General features: G+C 35.5%; 1 protein-coding gene and 1 non-coding gene across 2 annotated transcripts; one reads left to right on the top strand and one right to left on the bottom strand.

Moving 5' to 3' along the window:
• Positions 1-3,023: 3,023 nt before the first annotated feature.
• On the bottom strand, positions 3,024-3,095 carry TRNAD-GUC. The gene has a single exon. It is a non-coding gene; the product is annotated as a tRNA-Asp (tRNA).
• Positions 3,096-3,377: 282 nt separating this feature from the next.
• Positions 3,378-22,777, top strand: LTA4H (leukotriene A4 hydrolase). The gene is made up of 19 exons (XM_015812634.1): positions 3,378-3,555; positions 4,805-4,935; positions 6,617-6,737; positions 7,987-8,055; positions 11,057-11,161; positions 11,318-11,370; positions 11,876-11,948; positions 12,058-12,198; positions 12,726-12,749; positions 13,154-13,224; positions 13,311-13,422; positions 16,011-16,155; positions 16,237-16,340; positions 17,517-17,587; positions 18,060-18,114; positions 18,709-18,804; positions 19,988-20,070; positions 21,350-21,454; positions 22,261-22,777. The coding sequence occupies exons 1-19, from the start codon at positions 3,403-3,405 to the stop codon at positions 22,388-22,390; spliced, it is 1,842 nt and encodes a 613-aa protein (XP_015668120.1). The 5' UTR covers positions 3,378-3,402; the 3' UTR covers positions 22,391-22,777.

Below are 22,777 nucleotides of genomic sequence, written 5' to 3'. Positions count from 1 at the left end.
TTCGTTCCAGAGGGTGGGGGCACCCACAGAGAAGGCCCTCCCCCTGGGGGTCGCCAGCCGACATTGTTTGGCCGACGGCACCCTGAGGAGACCCACTCTGTGGGAGCGTACCGGTCTATGGGAGGAAATCTGTGGCAGAAGGCGGTCTCGGAGGTAACCAGGTCCGATGCCATGGAGCGTTTTAAAGGTGGTAACTAACCTCCAATGAAAAGTTAATGAAAAATGTACAATTTCCTATTAAATTTCAAAATGGAAGATGAACAAGTAAAAGAGACAAATAGCATGGGCAAAGAATTTTGGATATAATATAGACTTAGAGAAGTGGCAAAGTTTGTGGGAAAGAAACTATAAATTGACAATGTCAGCTTCATATAAAGAAAACTTATATAAAATGTTCTATAGATGGCATGTGCCACCAACAAGATTAGCAAAAATGTTGGAAATGTAAATACAAACTAGATACTTATTATCATATGTGGTGGATATGTGTTAAAGCAAGGAGATATTGGATATTGATATTATCCAATATCAATTGATATATCAATATCAATTATCCACACTTGGTTAGAAAAAATGTTAGAGAAACACATAGACTATAAACCTGATTTTTTTAAACTAGGTATAATGCCAGAAAAACTTGATAAGCAAAGTTGATTCTACACGTGATAACAGTGGCAAGAATTATATTTGCACAATATTGGAAGAATGAAGAAATACCACCAGAAGAAGAAATAATCAAAAAAATATTAGACTGTGTGGAAATGGACAGACTTACTTTAAGGTTGAAAGAAAAAGAAGAAACAGAATATTTTCAAACTTGGGACATTTTATCAATAGTTAGAGAAAAGATTTAGGGATTAGGAATTTAATTTGTATTAGTGAATAAGACACTCAGACAACACGTTTTTGTTGAATAATTATTATTGAACTCTGTTAAAAAATAATAAAACTATATAAAAAAAGAAGCATAAACAGGTGAAGTAACTATTAAGAACTCCAATTATGAATACAAATATAGTTCAGGTATAGAGTGCTAGTTAAAAGCCTTTTCATAGGATGTTGCCAAATCTAGGAAAAAGAATGAAAAATGGACAGATTCTAGGAAATTTAGGAAAAGATGAGCATGGGAAGTTAGGTGGATTTACACTTCATCCAGGACTGATACAGTTCAGCATCATGGCTGGGTTTGTACATTATGCAATACCATAGTTTGCTTAATCTTATTTGCCAAATCAGCCATAATTGGTTAGATTCACACAAACTTTGTTTAAAAGTTACAAGGTCAGGTTTGCTACAATATGCTAAATGAAAACTAAATAAACAGTATTGTAGTTTAACATGTTGTGTGAATCCAGATTCATCCTTAGACTTCCAGAAGACGACAAACTACAAAATTTAGATTGTCAATTGTCCCACATAGACAGTTGATATATAAGCTTACTTGCTCCCTTTATGACAAGAGTGAGTGGCAAACCTCCTGGAGTTGAATGCTTTATGTACAACATACCTTTTGTGCACAGCCTAATACATGTACACTTAGAAGAAAAGGGAAAGATAAGACCTCTTAGAACTAGCGCTTCCATAGAAATATCTACATTACTGTTGCACAATATACAATAGCTTTTGGTTCTTGTTCCTTTCTTCCCCTGTTCCCCCTACTCCCACTCATTAAAATCTTATGTCCAAAAGGTTTATGCCTGCCATGGATGTAATTGATTGGTACAATAGCTTTGTAGTAATTATAGAATGGACATATAAATTTGTAGATGTAATTGTCAATGATTGGTCAGTAAGTCAGTAAGTGTGGGGAAGGTATAAGACAGACAAAAAGCAGACATCATCAACTGGTGCACAAAGTTTACTGGTGGGCAAAAACCTTTGGCAGGCAGAAAAAGAGCAATAGCCCAGACCAGGGGTAGGCAACCTTGGCTCTTTTATGACTCGTGGACTTCAACTCCCAGAATTCCTGAGCCAGCTATGCTGGCTCGGAATTCTGGGAGTTGAAGTCCACGAGTCATAAAAGAGCCAAGGTTGCCTACCCCTGGCCCAGACTGTTCTAGAAACAGAGCGTGAGGCTGGCTCAGAAGGCCATTTTATAGTGGGTCTAATAGTCGTATGCAAATAGACCTCTGATCATAGTCTTCAGTTTATCCATGCCAGCGTTTCTCAACCTTAGCAATCGGAAGATGTGTAAACTTTAATTCTGCTGGTTGGGGAATTTTTTAAAGTCCACACTGCCTTGTGCCTAAAGATATTTATCATGTAGTAGGCTGTATTACTATTATCCTTGTCATCTTCTCATCTTATCTTCTCATCTTTCTCACCTCTTATTTCCTACTACCTTCTCCTATTGGTATATTATGATTTATCAATTGTTTGTATCTTATGATTTATGATCTATGACTTATCACTCTGTTGTTTGTATGTACACTGACAGTTTATGCACCGGAGACAAGTTCCTTGTGTGCCCAATCACACTTGGCCAATTAAAGAATTCTATCCTATCTTCCAGCTGCCAAGACTGAGAAACATTGATCTATGCTGTTCCAGTAAGCAGCGGCAGCAGCAATTGCTAATGTTTGGCAGACTCCACCAGAGTTTCTTCACTTCAAAGGGGTTAAATGATGAAAGCAAAACAAAACAAACATAGTAGACAAAGACAAAGGCTTTCAGCAAAGACCGGATTGTGTATTTTGAATTCAAGGCTGAAATCTGGTCCACCATCAGATTTCAGAGTCTATAAATGTGTCCCCCAGTTAAAACGGTCCCAGTAAGTTCCTTACATTATTTTTTAAGCAATAATTAAACGTTTTTTTTGTAATACTCCTCTTTACTCTTTTAATTGGCTGACTTAAAGATGTACTGGTCCTTGCAAGAATAGCATCAGGTGCCATTTTTAGGTTTATTGACATAAATACTGAAAGATAGTAAATTAGGTAGCCAACTGGCTGTTGCTTTCCATCTGGAAATCTACCTCGGTTTTTATTAAGATTTGAAGAAATACGAAAAAAAAACCCCTGTATCTCCCCGTCGGGGAATCGAACCCCGGTCTCCCGCGTGACAGGCGGGGATACTTACCACTATACTAACGAGGAAGTACTGACTAAAAGGTCGCTTTCTCTCCTTTTAAATTGCTTTCCTCGAAGTTTCGCACTTGTAATAGGTTAATAGGTTATTTGATCAATATCCAGAAACTATTTAGCTGTTGTGCATCATGGGAGTAGCAGTCTATTTCCCAAAGTTGCATGAGCTCTGGACCTCGTAAAGAACTATAACTCCCAGAGTCCTCCTTGAGCCCACCCACAATGAGGTGGGACCCTCAGCCCACAAGGCGGTCCTAGGACTTTCTTAAGGAGCGAGTGTCGCTCTAAGCCGCCCGCTGTGTAGTTGTGTGTTGGAGCCATGGTTGACGTAGACCCGAGTTCCTTCGCGGCTCCTGATGCCTGCCGCACTCACCATCTCTACCTGCGCTGCCGCGTTGACTTCGAGAGCCGATCGCTACGGGGCACCGCGGCCCTCACCGTGCGGTCGGAACAGGATAACCCGAGTTCCCTGGTAACGCCGGTCCTTCCATGAGGGCGCTGGGGGCTCGAATTGGGGGTGGGCTTTGTTGGGCTTCAGCATTCAGAATGGCCCGGGAATTCGGAGTTCTAAAGTGAAACAAAAGGAAGGGAAATAAAGGACGACTCCCAATCGCCTCGTACTTAATTCTCTTCTTGATATGCCGGGAAGGGATCTTGAGTGATCGCTGATAGAGATTTTGTTCCTTAAGTAAGCATGCGTTGGAGTGATTGGATGCAAGATTGGCTTCTATTTTAAGCAATTGAATTAAAATAATTTCCTTACATGGGGGGGACGTGGTGTCACAGCTGCTTATTGTGTAAATGTAAAGCAGTCCTTTGATCCTGTTTAGTAAAAGAGGGTTGTGGAGGAGGTAGGATGACCATGCACAATACCATTAAAGGATAATATAAAAATGAATGTTGTGAATGTGCTGAGCTAGCACTAATAAAATTGTAGGTCTTCTTGGAAGTTGCATTTTATCTCCCTGATAGCAGATGTTGTGCTTGCAAAAGCATAATCCTTCCAGGACTTTCTGCTAGGTCAAAGTATAGTTCTTAATGGAGAAATGGGGGGTGACCCTCCTCCTCCTGTGCGGAATAGCCTTATTCTCTGTGGAGAACTGGGTGGGTCTTTTTCTAAGCTGAAAACAAAATTCCTCTCCATTTTTCTTGGAACAAACTGACCGTTTCTGAGAGAAGCATAGCACCAAACCGAAGGAAATGCAAAAATACAGACACATTCGCCACTATTGCATACAGACACATTTACTCATGCTGCTAGATTCTATATAAAATGCTGACTTTTCTTCCAAAATGTGACACTCGACCCACAAAAATGTTTGGTATTTTGCCCAAAATACAGTTTCCAGAGAATTTTTTGTATTGTGAAAGTATGTTCCTCTTTGCAGTTTCCCTTACATTAAAATTTTTGAAATTTCACTAATTAAATGTTTTATTCTCTTTTTATATAAAAAAGGAAAAAATGGGCCAGAGAGGAGGAATGGTTATGCAGCCTTATAACAAAGGCTTATACTAGTCTTAAGACTTGAGCTGACCTAATATTGCATATATCTGGTTTTTTTAAAAAAAAATGGAGAAATATACAGTAATGAAGTATTTTGAACTATCTTCTATGCTAAAATAAATACTTTAGTAAGAATACTTTAATAAGTAAAAAATAAGTATCTTTTCATTTTTATTAGAACATTTATTTGTTATGGTAACTCAGATTTATTTAACAGGTTTTGGACACCAAAGACCTAACGATACAGAAAGTGGTTGTTAACAATCAAGTAGCTCAGTTTGTTCTTGGACAACGACACAGCTTCAAAGGAGCACCTCTTGAAATCACATTTCCATTCCACTTGAGGAAGTATGCAATTTTAATCTTCATAGTAAAGTTATCTTGCTAATAGCTTGATCTTAGGACTTGGGTCATTATATATGACACTGCCCTTGCTGAATAAATGATTGTACTGGTATAATACTTCAGTCTTATAACTGCTGAGAGCCAGTTTGGTGTTGTGGTTAAGGCACCAGGTTAGAAAGCAGGAGAGTGTGAGCTCTAGTCATGTCTTAAGCATAAAAGCCGGCTGGGTGACTTTGAACCAGTCATACATTTTCAGCCCAACCAACCTCCCAGCATGGTTGCTGTGGGAAAAATAGGAAGAAGGTATATTACATATGTTTGTTGCCTTGAGTTATTTATAAAAATAATAAAGGTGGGGCAAAAATGAGTAAAATAATTCTAGTACTGTAAATATTATTGTGAAGGTGAGGCACAATATTATATGTTATCTTTAACTATTTTACAATTATTAAAACTTCCAAGACATTCTTGGCTTTCTATTCCACAATCCCCTCTCTTCATTTTACAGTCTAGCACATGTTTCCAAAGACTTTACAGTACTTTTGATCTTTTATTAGGAGCAAATTTTTCTTCATTCAAAAAAAAAAGCGCCTACTAGGGTAATCCTACAGTGAGATAGGCAGCAAATTTAACAAATAAATAAAAACCCAAGTTTCTAGAAATAAAGCTTAAAACATCTTTTGAAAAGTAGAGAAGGAAAAGACAAATCTATAAAAGTTTTTGAAAAGCAATTCACTTTAAAATTATAGGTTGGGAGGTAAAAGAACAGACTTAAAAGACTGCTTTCTGAAAACTGGGCTGGTTCCCTGCTTCTAAGACAGAAAGCAATGGAGGAAAAAACCTCCAAAATCACCAGCAGGGTGAATAATATCAGGAGGAATGCACTGCTGGACAAATTCATCAGTTTCTCTTCCAATTTTAAAGTCAGGGAAACTTGGTCTCTGAACACCACCCATTTGCTAATTATTCCTATTTGTCCTTAGCAATCCTGCTGCAGAAGAATAGGATGAAAAAAGTCTTCAACCTCACCCTCTAAAGAAATCTGGCACATCATGCCAGAATAAAGCTGTGCCACCAGAGAGATGGTGGTTCATGTCCAGAATCTTTTCATTATTGTTAAAACATTTACTTGTTATGGTACCTCAATTTATTTAACAGATTTTGTACACCAAAAACATAACAATACAGAAAGTGCATTGCAGCTAATTAGAACATACTATAGAAAGACTCAGAGTCCTCAGAAACTGTCAATCTGGTGATTTCTGGACCATATTTTCTTCTTTAATCCAAAAAGTACTATGAATTTAAAAAAATCAACCTTGCAGGTGTACACTATAAGAATAATGCATCAAGAGTAAGTTAAAGTCTAGCACATTGTACATTGTGGCTCTTTGCACATATATTCGGTAAAACAAAGTGCTCACATTCTCTTGTTTGTCAATAACCATTAAAATATTTTGGATATCGGTTCTGAAAATTTCTTGGGGATCTGATGATATAAGATTAAACTTGGTATTTGACAGGTTCATTTTGTTGTGCATATGGAGTTTTCTTACACTATTGCTTTGTGGGTAGACCATTTAGGTCTTTCAACAGATATTCATCTTTGTTACAGTTGAGGTTTGAGGGATGATTTAGGAAAGTCTAAGTGATATTCCCAGTTTAAACATTTGAATATTTCCAGGGGCCAAGATGTGGTTGTGGAGATCTCTTTTGAAACTTCTCCAAGGTCTTCAGCACTCCAGTGGTTTACTCCAGAGCAGACATCAGGAAAAAGACATCCATTTCTTTTTAGTCAGTGCCAGGTGAGTACGTTGCTTTAGCAATATGTCTCATAAGTAAATACTACTGATCTTACTGTGTGATAAGCCTAAGAATGCCTTATTTCTTAAAGGTTCATACAATATGTTATTAATGCATCCTAATATACAGTAGATGGGCTGTTGAGGGTGAAGGCATACTTCGTTGTCCTACTTAGTTTAGTGGTTGGTTTAACATACTTAGATGGACTCTATGGCTTTATATACGTTGTCTTAAATTATAAATGTACACATCCTGATTTGTATATATACTATACAACTTCGGATTGGACACTTCACAGCACAGTCATTTTAGAGACTCTGATTATAACTCAGGTACATACAAATGTTGGCATGCATTTTTGTGACTTTACTGGGCTACTTTCCATGTGCCTGCCAAATTTCAGATTGCCTAAGAACATAAAGTTTAGAAAGTAGTCTACTGAATGAGATGCAATAAACTGTAGATGTGTAATTGAGTTGAGGACATGAGCCTGAATGAATTGTGATTGGATATGATTATGCAAGAATTGGATACTATGCTGGCATTGTAATATAGAATAAACACTTTACAGGTAGTCCTCAGGTTACAGAAGCAATTAGAACTGGATTTTTCATTGCTAAGCAATGCAGTTGTAAAGTGCAAAGTCATGTGACCATAGCACTTAACTGCAGCAGTTCCAGTAGTCCTTTTTTTATATGGATATGTTTTATATTGTTTTTAAATTAACAAAAATAAAGCAAAAGGAACAAAACACAATTATCAAAAAAGACAGAAAAAATAAGATATAAAGCATAATAAAGTTTTATATTGTTAGACTTATATATAGATGTTAATTATCTAATGCAAACATTCAAATATGCGTGTAAACTATATGATACACTACTATGGCTATCTTGCTTTTTTTTTAACCTATAAACTTTGTAGTTCTGGGAGTTCTGGTTGCTGTCTCAATAAGCAAGGACTTTATGTTATTGTGACTTCCAATTTCCCAGTGGCTTCCCCAATGACTTTGCTTGTGGGAAGTCAGCAGAGAATTTTGTAAATTGTGATCATGTGACAGCAGGAATGCCATGACAGCTGGAACTCCAAGGACCTGGTTTTAAATTCCATTCATTGGGTGCTATCATAACTTTGAACAGTCACTGAATGAATAGTTGTAACCCCAGGACTACCTGCAGTATTAGCAGTACCCTTAGTGGCTTGCTGCACTACCTATACAAAAACTAATATGTGCCCTTTTCTCTTCATTAGGCTACTCATTGCAGAGCTCTTCTCCCCTGTCAAGATACTCCCTCTGTAAAGTTAACATATTATGCGGAGGTAAGTAATAGTGCTCTTCAGTGCTGAAAGGATGCTTTGGAAAACAAGGGATTATGAAACTGTCCGTGGCTCTTTGAAGCATCCAGATCTTTTCTCTGGATCACGTGGCAGCTGCAGAGATCAACTGTTTGATCCTGGGTAAAGATGTGGATTTATATTCCTGTATACGCTGAAGCATCTTTTTTTATTATTATTCCCCAAGACTCTAGTAGATAAGCACTTCATGTTGCAGAAATGACTCTCTTTTGTACTAGGTTGGCTCAATAGAATTGGTATATAGTATGTTTCAAAATTGCGTAGATTCTGCCAGATAGACTTACAGTATTTGAGGAAATAAATAGTTAAACACTGAAAATATTCAAATGGTCCCTGTTCGTCTTGGCAGGTACTAAATTTTGACCTTCTGTTTGTAAAGTCTGGATAGTTACTTTGCTGTACGTTACTTACATGGTTGAGACCAGTGTTTCTCATTCTCTGCAACTTTAAGATCTTAAAGACCCATTTCACCTATGGTAAAATGCTGGCTGGGGAAATTTGGGGAGTTAAAGTCCATAGGTCTTAAAGATTCTGAGATAGAGAAAGACTGGTTTAGATCCAAGTTTGCTACGAGACAGTATTTTGATTTGAAGAATGAAGAAATCAACCACAAACATTAAAAAAAAAGTTGTGGTAAGAGCTTAGAAAAGGAGAAGAGGAACTAAAAAGTGCTGGAGGTGCATTAAATGGTATAAAAACTCAAAAATGATGTCATTAGCAGATAATTTGTTCTTCAAATTATCCTGTTGATAATTTGTTTCCTGCATTGCAAATTACATAAAGGATTACCTCTATGAAAGTCTGTGATATGTTGGCCCTGCCCGTTATTGGAGTTAAAAATTTTCAGTGTTCTGTAGTTTTAAAGAGATAAGCTTTAAAACAGTGCATACCAATTTTTTTCCTTTATTACCAAAATTGCTTATCAGAAAGTCCTGATTTAAATATCCCTGTTGTAATTAACTAATGAGTTCATATGACATACCAAAAGAAAAACACTTTTACCCAATTTGGGGTAATTTATTCAAGTCTGAAAAGTGAGTTTTAAAGAAAAATAAACAGAGCATAATTAAATGCAGTATTGTTTGCATTTTGCATGAACATTTTTGAGCATATGTGCTCAAGGATGAGTAGGGAATTTATACTGAATGGCCTAATATTAATAAAAGAGAACAAAAGAAGACAATTTCTTAGTTATTTGACAAGTAATAAAAGTTACACATAAATATGTCAGTCAACAAATCATTATATCAACAAGACATCTCAAACGTCACTTAAATTATTCAGCTCTCTAACAGTTGAAAGCCCAATATTACACATTGTCATGTTTGCTCCTTTTGATTAAAGTTACATGTTATCATGTATTAACATTTGCCAGGCCCCAAGATTTAAAAGCCTCAAGGTTTAAAGATAGCAACTAGCACTTGAATAGCTCTAAGAAAAACATTGCAATCAGTGCATCCCTGGCAGGTATGATATAACAGACCAGTACTGTGATTGGCCAGTAAGCACACAAATTGCTGAACTAAGTGAAGTTTTCAAGTGATTTTCAAAGGCAACCCATGCAGAGCAAATTACAATAATCTAATAAGGAGATAAAAGCCAGTTTGGTGTAGTGGTTATCAGTCTAGAAACTGGGAGACTGTGAGTTCTAATCCTACCTTAGATATGATAGTTAGATGATAGTATCCTGTTCCGTATTGTGTCACATCTAGAGTACTAGCCAAAGCTGGTCAAAGGCCTCTCCTGGTTCTAGTCAAAAAGGATCCCCAGACTGCACCTGGGAATCATAAATAGTATAGTCCTAGAATTGACAGGTTTCTAAATTAATAGTCACTCCGCTTGCCTGAGGGGAAATTGAGTTTGAGACTGTTTTTCTGTATCCTGATCCAGCAGCCTTCATGCATAAGGACTTCTACTACATCTGCCTCTAGTTCAAGGGGTAGAGTACAACTGGGTATCATTAGCATATTGATGATAGTGCATCTCAAATTATAGATGACCTTTCTTAGCATATTCATGTAAATATTAAATGGTTTAGGTGAAACAAGCCCTGGAGCACTCTATAACAGATGGATGAAGGACCCAACCTTCTCCCTGTACCACCATTGACTGAAACATCTTTCAAATAGAAAGCAGAACTACTGTTACATAATACCAACTCTCAGACTTTGCAAGCAGTTCAGACAATGCTGTGGTTAACATTGAAAGACATTGATAAATCCTGACAGATGAGAATCATTGTGTTTCTTTCTCTGAATCCTTTCTCAGATCATCCACAAAGAATGTGAGTGAAATGGGCGATTCCTAAAATAGATTAGATTAGATTAGATTAGATTAGATTAGATAATCAATCCTAACAGAAGCCAAGTCTGAAACCAGACTACTATAGGTACAGATAATCAGTTTCCCCCAGCACTCTCTGTAATTGCAATTCCACTGTTTTCTTGCTACATTTGCTATATTTCTACCCATTTGGCAAGACATTCCATCCCTCAATATACATACAGTATAGATTTTAATGTATGAGAGAACTACAATTGGCCAAGATTTACCCTTGTATAAAGGACTTCTATATATGTCAAACCTTTATATGTACATGCTAAATGTATGGAAGATACATTTTTAGGATTTGTATACTGGAACGGCTCTTTTTATTTTTTGTAATGGTTACACATAAAATAATTTATTTGAATTAAAGTTGTGTACTTAGTTTTCTTGTTAAATGCTAGACATGAACTGAAACATTTAGTGATATATAACTGAGGTACCTATTTATATCTAATCTTGCTTCAATGAACTGTTGAGCTCAAAACATAGCAAGACTTGGGAGCATCTGGGAGGAGAGAGGAGCATATACATAACGCATAACAGAAGAGCATTTCTGTTGCAAATTTAGCATTTTAATTAAAAGGAAAAGTGTTATCATACTGAATAGAAATTACAGACATGTTTTGTATTTAACCAGATATCTGTTCCAAGTGAGCTGGTTGCTCTTATGAGTGCCAAAAGAGATGGAGACTTGCTTGACCCAGAAGACCAAACTAGAAAGATATTTCGTTTCATTCAAAATGTAAGATTATCTACATGACATATTGCATCATACTATATGAATGACTTGTCTTCAGCAAACAGCCTTCTAAATTTAAGCTGTCAAACATATAGGTCTGTAATAATTATCTCTTTGTTTTCTAAGAATTAACTTATTTCTTTTCTTCCTCTGCATTAGGTTCCAATACCTAGCTATCTGGTTGCTTTAGTGGTTGGCGCGTTGGAAAGCAGGTAATACAGTTGAATGCTGGTTTGGGGTGGGGGCAGGCATCCTACGTCTTTAGATGCTGTTTGTAGCTCTTGATCCCTGGAAAAAAAGGCTGCCTGATTTCTCTGCTGGATACATCTCAGGCAGTGAACTTGTACCTACCAGCCATCTGGTTACCAGTTCAGCTGTCTGGGACGAATCAGTTTTCATTTTCTCATTGCAAATGGCAGCAGGGAACTATCAATACCAGTAAGAGGCATCCACATGCACAAGGGCTAGAGGTGAGAGAGAAGGTGAGGCATACGCCTATTCTTTCCGCGGTGATCAATACATGAGTGGAAGATTAGTCAAGAAACAGCCTAGCCTATTAGGAACAAAAATAACTGAAACAATTACCTAGCAACTGTTGCATTTCAATGTTATTCACTGCAACTAATTTGTTCTAGTTAATGCAATTTAATATTACCTTGCATAGTAATGAAATCTGAACAGTATTCTTCATTTATCTAACTGAATTTTGTTCTCCAGAGTAATTGGCCCTAGAAGTTTGGTGTGGGCTGAAAAGGAACTGGTGGACAAATCAGCTTATGAATTTGGTGAGGTGGGTGACTTGCATAGTGATAATAGCTATATATGGTTGTGTATTTATTTGTTTTCTGCATAATCACATGTTCAAACATTAAACACTGGTTTGCTCATTCTTATTTCAGACTGAAGCCATGCTGAAAATAGCAGAAGATCTGGCAGGTCCTTATGTCTGGGGTCAATATGACTTGCTGGTGTTGCCCCCATCATTCCCATATGGTGGTATGGAGAATCCCTGCCTCACTTTTGTAACTCCTACTTTATTAGTAAGTTTGACTTTATTATTTGACTTTATGAATTGCATCTCCTAGAACAAAATAATGAATCACTTTGACCCCATTTCATTGGTGGAATTTTCACACTGTCTTGTCTTTTGATAAGGCATTTTACTGCCTTTCTTGTCACAGTTGTTAAGTGAATCACTGCAGTTGTTAAGTTAGTAGCATGGTTGTAAAGTGAACCTGGCTTCCCCCTTGCTTGTCAGAAGGTCGCAAAAGATGATCGCATGACCCTGGGACTCTGCAATAATCATAAACATGAGTCAGTTGCCAAGTATTTGAATTTTGATCATGTGACTTGGGGATTCTGCAGTGCTTGTAAATGTGAAAAACATTCATAACTCACTTTTTTCAGTGCCGTTCTAACTTCCAACAGTCTCTAAATAAACTGTTGTAAGTTGAGGACTACCTGTAAACTATTTTTTTTTGTTCAAATTAGACCATAATATTGTAGGACTTACTTATCTAGTATGAATTTAGAGACTTAATTACCCAGGGTTTTTTTGTTTCTGCAGGCTGGTGATAGATCACTATCCAATGTAAGTATAAATCTAGATTTACTCATTTATGAGGATACGCTATACTATGAAATCTAAATGGCTTGAATCTTACATAAATAGCTTCAAATAATAGAAATTATTACCTATTTAGTTTAAAACTATTCAATACCACGTATTAATAAGAAATATGGCAAAGTTTTTTATTCTGTAGAATTTCATATAGAAATTTACAACTGAAATACATTTAAGAAATTTAGGAGCAAATATGGGCATTGGGAAAATATAAGTTCTCCCTCTTCTGGCTGCATCCAGTGGATGGCGTTCTCCTTCATGTAATTCTGTACTCAGTGCCATAGACTAGTAAAAGTAAAAGAAAATGCAATTTTGCTTCCATTTGTTGTCTCTTTGAGTTAAAGAAGTCAATACATTTTTATACATTTCAGGTTATTGCACATGAAATTTCTCATAGCTGGACAGGAAATTTGGTAACAAACAAGACTTGGGAACATTTTTGGTAGGTGAAATCTAAATATTTGAATTGTTTTTGTTTGTTTAAGGGTCTGTCAAGAGAAATACTTATTTATCTGCTTCCTATTTTAGGCTAAATGAGGGGCATACCGTTTATCTAGAACGCAGAATTGGCGGTCGGCTGTTTGGAGAACAGTTCAGGCACTTCCAGGCTCTAGGAGGCTGGCGAGAGTTACAAAACACAGTAAGTGAATTATTTGTTTATGGAGTATTTAAATGTACAATACTATTCCCTTGACACATGAGTCTGGATAGCTAACAAATAATAGAATAAATAACACAAATCCACCTAAAAACAGTTAAAACTTCCCAAGCATCTTGGGGAATTCAATACATGTATCAACAGAACACATAGCCTGGTGTCTGTGGGAGAAGAACAAGTCTTTAGCATCTTATGAAAGGCCAGCAATCCTGAGTCATATGAATCTTCCAGGTAATCTGAAGATAAGCATAATAATAATAGGAACATGCAGAATTCCAGAAATTATCTTCAGAAACCCCAACCATAGCACTTGCTTGCAATACCTAAAGCAGTTGTCTCCTTTCCTGGGATTGTGTATCAGACAGCCACATGATTTGGGAAAACCTGGTTTAAAATGGGGAAGAGATATGCTTTGTTTATTTGCATGCCCTGAACTCTTTTCGAGGCTAAAAAATGAAAATGTTGCCTGATTAAATAATGGCATTTATTTTGTATTAAAATGCATTGAACTGCACTGGTAGTCCTCAATTTACAATAGTTCATTTAGTAACTGTTCAAAATTACGATAGCACTGGAAAAAGTGACTTATGACCATTTTTCACACTTAACAACTGTTGCAGCATCTCCGTGATCATGTGATCAAAATGCAGATACTTCACAACTAAACTAACTCATATTTATGACAGTTGCATTGTCATGGAGTTGTGTTATCACCTTTTGTTTCTGACAAGCAAAGTCAATGAGGGAGTCAGATTCACTTAACTGTGTCTCTAACTTAATGACTGCAGTGATTCATTTAGCAAATGTGGCAAGAAAGGTCATAAAATGGGGCAAAACTCACTTAACAAATATCTCCCTTAGGAACAGAAATTTTGGGAAATTGTGGTCATAGGTTGAGGACTACCTGTATTAATAAGGATATTTTAAGTATTAAATAGCATTTTTTTAGCATTTAAAGTATGTGGATCTGACTTCAGGAAACAGAACTATACTGTCTCTCCCCAAACAGAGATTTAATTTTTGAAAATGTTTGCTTTATTGCCCCCTATTTCTTGGCATTTTCAATATTCAGAGTGAGAAAAAATATAGGTAAATTAAATAAATCTATAAAGCAGCAACATAAGAAATATATAAAACCAGTTTAAGAATTCTTTATCAAACAGAATATTAAAACAAGACAAAGATGTGTGGAACTTAATTAAAAAAAGACTAATAATCAAACATTTATCTGATTAGGAAGTTCCATTATATGGGCATTATTGTTGGAGCTGTGTTCTCGTGTCCTGCTACTGAAATGCACCTTCAAAGTGGCAGTTTAAGGAACAAGAGTCAGATTTTGGACACTGCAAACTTCCTTATGTTAGGCAGGAAAGCTTTCAAGATTTTCTTGCATTATTTGAGGTTTTACAGATAACAGCCAGCACTGTTGGCTGGTATTGGGGAAATGAGCTAGATGTCAATGCAATAAAAAGGAAGTGTATTTTGAGGAACAAAATCTAAAATCATTTTAGTTAAAACATTTTAAGTTTATACAAATTCCCTCTCTCTTTAAAAATACTCTATGTCTGATCTAGGTATGGGCAGGGTAGATGTAACAGTGCCCAAAGCTTCATGAGCTGGAAAAGAACCTGATTGATTGATAGATTTTATTCAATTTTTATAGTTGCTCATTTCACATATTCAACTCTAGGCAGCTCACAACAATTAAAAACAATAGCAAGAACAATAAAGATGTAAATAAAAACAGCATACAACTATAATAAAAATTACTGTCAGAAACTCAGACACAAAACAGTTGCAATCAGTAGGTAAATGCAAGCAATACAACTGATTGAGCAAAACCATTGAAGACACTCACCACTTGCACTGGTACCTTAAGTATAGAGGCACAGCCATGTCTTCAGGGCCTTTCTAAATGCCAGAAGAATAAAGACCAGTCCATGGGAATTATTTTTATTTATTTATTTATTAAATTTTTATCCTGTCTTTAGTACTTTATAGGTAACTTAAGGCAGCAAATATACATAATACTTCTTCCTCCTCCTATTTAACCCACACAACAACTCTGTGAGGTGGGTTGGACTGAGAGAGAGAGAGAGACTAGTCCTAGATCCCTCAGCACCAAAACACTCTTCCTGGGTCCCATCAGATAACATTCCTTAGTAGACGGGATCCATAGCATGGTTGTCTTGGCAGATCTGATGTGATGGCTAGATGTAAATAGGAAGAAGCAGTACCTCAAATATCTTAGCCCGGCATCATGTGGGGCTTTATTGAGCATTACCAACACCTTGAATTGAACCCACATTTATTTGATATTTGGCTCATCTTTTCTTCTTTTTTGTAAACCAATCTTCTTTCTTTTTTGTTGTTCTTAGTGCTGGACAAAGTTTTTTGTTTTGTTTGTATGTTTTTCTGTTTTGTATTTTTATCATCTATGATAAAACTAAATATACTTTAAAAAAAAGAATTGTACCCAAAAGCATACTGGTAATCAAGGCAGCTTGCAGAGCAAAGATGTAAAGGGTGCTGCTAAGAAAATCATCTTAGTTTTCGTAACTGTTTTCTAGATTAATAACCTTGGAAGCACAAATCAGGTGACTAATTTGATCCCTAGTCTGAAGGAGATAGATCCTGATGTTGCATATTCTTCTGTTCCATATGAGAAAGGCTTTGCTTTACTGCTTCATCTGGAACAGCTTCTTGGTGGACCAGGTATTAATTTATTTTAAAACTACATGACTTTCTTTAACTTAGACATTTTACTATTGATTAATATATGTCATACTCTCACAGATGTCTTCATTGGCTTCTTGAGGGCATACATCCAACAGTTTGCGTACAGAAGTATAGTGACTGAAGAATGGAAGAATTTCCTCTACTCCTATTTCAAGGATAAGGTTTGGTGCTTATAATTCAAGATTTTACTTACAGTTTAAACTAAAATAATGGAATGGATTGAAAAAAAAACTTTTTTACACAGTCCTTTCAATAAACTGTCTAGTTTGCTTTTTATTTATTCAATTTGTATAGGTGCCCATCTCAAACCAGTGACTATTATTATTTTTCACCTAGCAGCCACTTGAGTGATTTTTTAGTTTTTTAAACTCAACTACAGTTTAATCTATGATCTGTTCAGACATTCTTTCCAAGAGATTTCCTTACCTAAACAGAGAAACAGAATGACCATGGTTGAGCAAAAACAAAAAAAAAACAGTGGGAGCAGGAGTAACTCACGACTTTCAGCCATCTTTCCTATTGAGTTTCCTTGTGTAAGACTGATAGAAAGCACTGGAAAACTCTCTCCCTTCCTCCACCTTCCTACTTCTCTGCTCCTTTCTTCCATCCTTCCTTCCTACCTCCTCCTTTCTTCCCTCTTTTCCTCCCTCCTCCCTCGCTTGAAGGCAGCTAAGTGCTTGGTACTGGATAGATGAGGGAGTGAGGGACTGCACAAGTGGCTGGGAAACTGTTATAGAACGTTGAAAATGAGGATTATGTTACTGCAGCAGCCCCATAGCTCTGAAGCTGCCATAACTTTTACAAACTGCATTTCTTTGGAGTTATGGGTCCCAGCATTCTGTAAGTTAGCCCATTTGAGATACCATGGATGAAAAGGTATTATCCTAAGATGCCCCATTTCACCCATTTAAAAGTTACAGACACGAGAGTTTTAGTAGTATATATATAGGCAATGAATTTATTAAAGCAGGGTCATCCTATGACCTATAGGTCATTTTGAAGGAATGTGGAAAAATTTGACTTTGAGATCAGAATAGTACTGCTTTTGAAGAAATATGTTTATGTGCATAAAATGTATCTTATTTAGATATTTAGGCCTGCATGCATCTAGCAAAGCCAACCCATGCTTTAGTTGTTAATGAATAAATTGTATTCTATTCATTATGAGTGAAATCTGACAATCTGAAGACTAGATGATTTCTTACATATTCAATTGCATTTAATTTGTTTTTGTGACTTATTTTAAAAAGTGGGGTATGTTACATTGATATGACTTTAAAACAATTTTGGTTCGCTGCCCATATTTTGGCTAATGGGATAAGTCATTTTTTTTCTAGGTTGATGTTCTTAACAAAGTTGACTGGAATGCATGGATGCATACTCCTGGTATGCCACCAGTAAAACCTGAGTAAGAATATTCCTCTAGTATTTCTCCCCATCTCTTTGTTATACGTAGAGCTTTAAGTTGTATTTTTAAAGCTATTGCTTAATAAGATGTTTGTTTTTTTAAATCTACATTATCTGTTCTGGATCTTTTGTTTATTAGTTGATATGAAAATTTAGTTGATTGCTAGGTGAATATGGGACACATTATTTTTTTACATGATCCAAATCTATATATAGAATAGTTTTGTATAAAAATAACAAATTATTAAAAATCAAGATTATTTAAAAATCAAGATTATCAAATAGCTATAAAATATTTTTGAACTATTTTAAATTCTACATATCTGTAAGCAAAATTCTTTATATTACACAATCTGTTACAATGCATGTAGAATTTTAGATGTGCCAAAAATAAAAATGTAACTTCATGCAGATGGACATGCACACATACTTTTACATTTGTAAACAAATCCTGTTCTTTTTCCCATCCTCAGATATGATACTACACTATCAAATGCTTGTGTTGTCTTGAGTCAAAGATGGATCAAAGTGAGTCTTCTAATGCAAATAATGTTTTATGTTTGTCAGGTATTATTTTAGTGTTCCACTTTGCGCTGACTTCCACTTTCATAGTATACAATTTAATAAAAGGTCATTAACAACTTGCCTTTTTACTGAAATATTGTTTCATTAACTTGTCTTAGACTGTTTTGAACATTATCTTTTCATATTTTTTTTCTTGGTGATAGTATGGTATGTGACAGACATTACATTGATATACTCAATAGAAATATGTACTTGCTGTAATTCTATGATATAAAATTGTTCATAATTATGTGAAAGCAAGCTTTAATTTTCATTATTGCAATTGGAGTAAGTTACACATTCAGTAGGAAGTATATTCTAATCTTGATTTTGCAGATATTTGTTATCTTTATAATTCTGTAAGTATGTAAGACAAGAATATTTCTTATCTTAAAAAAAACCAGAAGTCCTTGGTGTTTGATCCTTATTTACCAAAGTGAGGTTTGGTAAATGAAATCCTTCTGTATGTAGGTCCTGGTATTTTAGAAACTATGACCTGCTTTGTACATCCCTGCCCTGAGTGTATTTCACATTTCTTCCCAATTTGGCTTTCTTTAGGCCACTGAAAGTGATCTTGGTCCTTTCAGCTCAGCTGATATAAAAGAGATGTCTTCTCATCAACTGATTGAGTTCCTCGCACTCTTGCTGTTGGAGGTAAATTGTTGCTAGTCATTTGTCATTTAAACATATATGTGTTCAGCCAGACATTGAAAGGAAGGATTTTTTTCAAAGAATATGGCATAAACCTTGCAGGTTGAGACAGTATTTCATTAATTTGGAAAATTGAATGTTTATTCAAATTGTTTGGCCACCCATCTCATCTAAATGATTCTGGGAAAGGTCACAACAGGTAAAAAGTTAAAAACTAATATACAAAACATAAATTATCAACAATCAATTTAAAAAAACAGAAAATCACGATCAGCAGTAGAATTCATTCTACATCAGCTCAACATAGCTCATGTCTTCAAGGTCTTCCTAAAGGCTGGTAGGGTCAGGCCAGTGTAGGCCTTTATCAGTCATAAGCAGCACCTTATGAAGTTGGACTCGGAACCAATACCATTCACAAAGCTGAGTAACGTGCACTATTTGAGGAAAACCCATGCCAATATATTCTGTACCAACTGCAATTTCCAGATGCTCTTCAAGGGTAGCCCCATATATATAGCACAATACAGTAACCAGAGGCTCTACCCACTCAAGGCATGAGTGAGTAGAGCCTCTGGTTCAGGAACAGGGGTGAGTAGCGCACAACATGGAGTTGCACAATGTTATTTTTTTTTATTATGCCAATGTAAAAATAGTGGGAAATGATAGCTCAGTGTGATATTCTTTCATTCACAAACATGCGGAATGATTAACTCAGGCCAGCCTTTCGTTCAAATGTTTCATGTTTGCTTCTTCCTTATTTGTGTAAGCATAAAGCAAGGATTTACATTACAAATTAACCAACCATTTTTTTTAATATACTAGATGTTAGTTTAGAAGGGCTCTAGTTATGCTAGATAACTATCAGAACAAGCAAAGCTAAGGGACTTGCCTTAGAAATAGATTGGGTGCCAAAAGAAACATTGCTAGGAATTGGTTACTTAACTTCCTTCTTTCTATTTAATGAATATAGATCAAAGGTAAAATGAAGTTATATAATAGTACTATTATCTGCTCTGAACTGCACTTTTCTGTAATAGAGTGAGTGAATTTCCATATAAAAACTGCTTAGAAACTGGCATCGTTACTTAGAACTAAAGATATATGATTGTGATTTTGTTCCCCTTTCCTTTTCCTCCTTGTCTGTCCTTCTCTTTCCCACATACACACACTGTTTCAAAATTCATAGAACCCTCTTCCAGTGAGCCATGTGAGTCGAATGCAGGAAATCTATGACTTCAATGCAACAAACAATTCAGAAATCAGATTCAGGTCGGTTGAAAATGTAGAAATTAATACATTGAAATGATTGCAAATCAAGTTTTTCTACTTAGTCCTATTGCATGTACCCCTAAATCTCTCATGATGGAGATTAGAAATTATACATGGAAACAAATTCATAGAAATAAGCAGCTGTTCAAGAATGTGTGTGTGAGAGGATCATACCCTCGGAATTTTGAAGAAGGTGAAAGGTGATACTTTTGTTTTGTACTTCTCTGTTAGGCTCCTTTAAATAATGGATTATATCTGATAAAACCGGTTGCTTAGTTTGAAACCTAAGTTTGCAGACTTAATATATTTACTTTGATGCCAACAAACATTGTTAGACTGTTAAGCTTTTGGCTAAATAAGCCATTATTATATCAGGACTATATTTTTTCTTTGTTTCATCCTCATGACTTCAGTGCTTTGTTTCCAGTCTCTTCAATTCAAAATTTAATCAGTTGGCATTAAACCACAATTTCCTGTTTTGGTCTCCAACAAGCAAAGAGAGTTTTAAAGAGATCAAAATGAACATTCCAAATGAGAGGAAAAGGAAAGGGAGTGACCTACTGGGCCTGACAGTCAGTCCATAATCACATTGCAATTTTCCTTAAAATTGTCTAATCTGTAGAGGGTGCTGCCAAATTTTAAAATGCTAAATAGTCTATTTGATTAATTGTTGTCTGTATGTTATATGTCTTGCAGATTTGTTCAGTTGTCCACGATGCACTGAAAATGCAGATTGATTTGATGCATGATTCAGTTGTCCACGATGCACTGAAAATGCAGATTGATTTGATGCATGTTATAGAATAGAGCAAATTGACATTTAAAAAAAAAAAAAAAAAGCCTGAGGAGAAGTTGAAAGCAGATGTCCAGTGTGTGATAAAGCTTTAGGGTATAAAAATTTTAAAAATATGACTATGAAAGGGATATCTTGCCAAGACAGCTTGTGCATCTTGTGTGCAATGCACTTCTACTAAACTCTACTGCTAGAGGCAAATTATTATTTTTAATAGCTTTTCTTATGCACCAGTTAAATTTGTTTAATAACTGGATATCTGAAAAAGATTAATTATATGAGTAACTATTATTAATTTGCTTGGTGGTTCAGTTTAGGGACAGCATATTATAGAACCTCGATTATTACTTTTGTTATATATTAAAAGGATATAGATATATATATATACATACATACATATATATATATATATATTGTTAAGTGGTTTATAGTAATACAAATGAATACAATAAAAAGGAAAATGAACTTCATTTCGCTACCTTTCAGATGGCTTCGCCTCTGCATTCAAGCCAAGTGGGAAGATGCCATCCCTCTAGCTCTAAAGATGGCTACTGAACAAGGCCGCATGAAATTTACTCGCCCACTATTCAAGTAAGACAAATGTCAAAATGTTTTAGCCGTTTTCCTGATCATTGACATATTTCATTAATTTGTTTTGACTTTTTCAAAATCACCAGTACCATAAGGAAAATGCAGATATACAATTTACTTATTAACCATATTACTGTGGAATTTGTAGTAGTTTCTGTTTAGTCTATTTCTTTTTCTTTCATATATGAAACAATACAAATTTTACAATCTGGATGTTGAAGGAGCAAGAATTAACAACCTTTTTTATGAAGTTGGCATCACGGTTTTATAATGTCATTTTAAAACTTAAAATCTAAAGAATAGCAGTTATCATCAGACCACAGCAGAACACAGATCTTGTTAAATTTGGTGTGAGATTTTGGCTTATTGTTGTTACTGGAGATTAATGAATATCATGTTGTTAATCTCATTTGATTGAAGCTAGCAGTCTAACAGGCAGAGCAATCTTCTATATAATGAGGCATTTTGAAAATATTGGATGGTTTACACTAGCTGAGGCCTTGTTTTGTTTTATCTATCACTCCACTTTGGAGTTTTTAAAGTAGCAGATGGTATATACATATTTTACATAAATAATGTAAATTATTTATATTAGGCAAAAATGTAACTAGGTAAGTTCTAAAACAGGTTCATGCAAATCTGCTCCTATTTATCATGCAGAACTTTTCTCAAAACTCCAAATAGTTGGAGTAGAATAGATAAACTATGTGATCCTACTTAGTTCAGACTACAGTTTTTATTATGTAGAGCACTAATGAAAACAAAAGCACTAAAACATTTTTTTTGTTATGTGGAATTTTTTATAGGGATCTCTATAAATTTGAAAAATCACGTGACCAAGCCATCAGTGCTTTCCAGCAGCACAAACTAGCTATGCATCCAGTGACCGCAATGTTGGTATCCAAAGATCTGGGCCTAGAGGGACAAACAGCCTAACCTCTGCAAAGTTCACAGTGCTGGCCCTGTATAAGAGAATTTTGCTATTTTCCAAATACTGCTAAAAAATACAAATTAAATCATGGTAGATCTCATTTGCTTTCTTACTTCATGCTCTGAACCTGGAACAAAGAAGCTCTTTCTAGATTTTCTAGAGTTTGCACTTGTGTTACATGCACATTCTGCAAAACTGGAGGAAAAACTCCCCTATATTTTTCTACATTTTGCTACACTAGTTGTACTTTTACCACAACAAATATAGGGACTAATGGACTTTATTGAAACATATTAATCATAGCTTTTTGAGTTCTTCTACCTGCAGTCTATTTTTATTTTGGTATACTTAATAACGCAATCATTGACTTCATCAGAAAATTGAAATAAACA

The sequence above is a fragment of the Protobothrops mucrosquamatus genome, unplaced genomic scaffold (assembly GCF_001527695.2).
Source record: "Protobothrops mucrosquamatus isolate PMUCROS unplaced genomic scaffold, P.Mucros_1.0 scaffold102, whole genome shotgun sequence".
NCBI lineage: Eukaryota > Metazoa > Chordata > Lepidosauria > Squamata > Viperidae > Protobothrops > Protobothrops mucrosquamatus.
The sequence above is the reverse complement of the archived record's forward strand: the minus strand, read 5'-3'. Positions and strand labels throughout refer to the sequence as shown.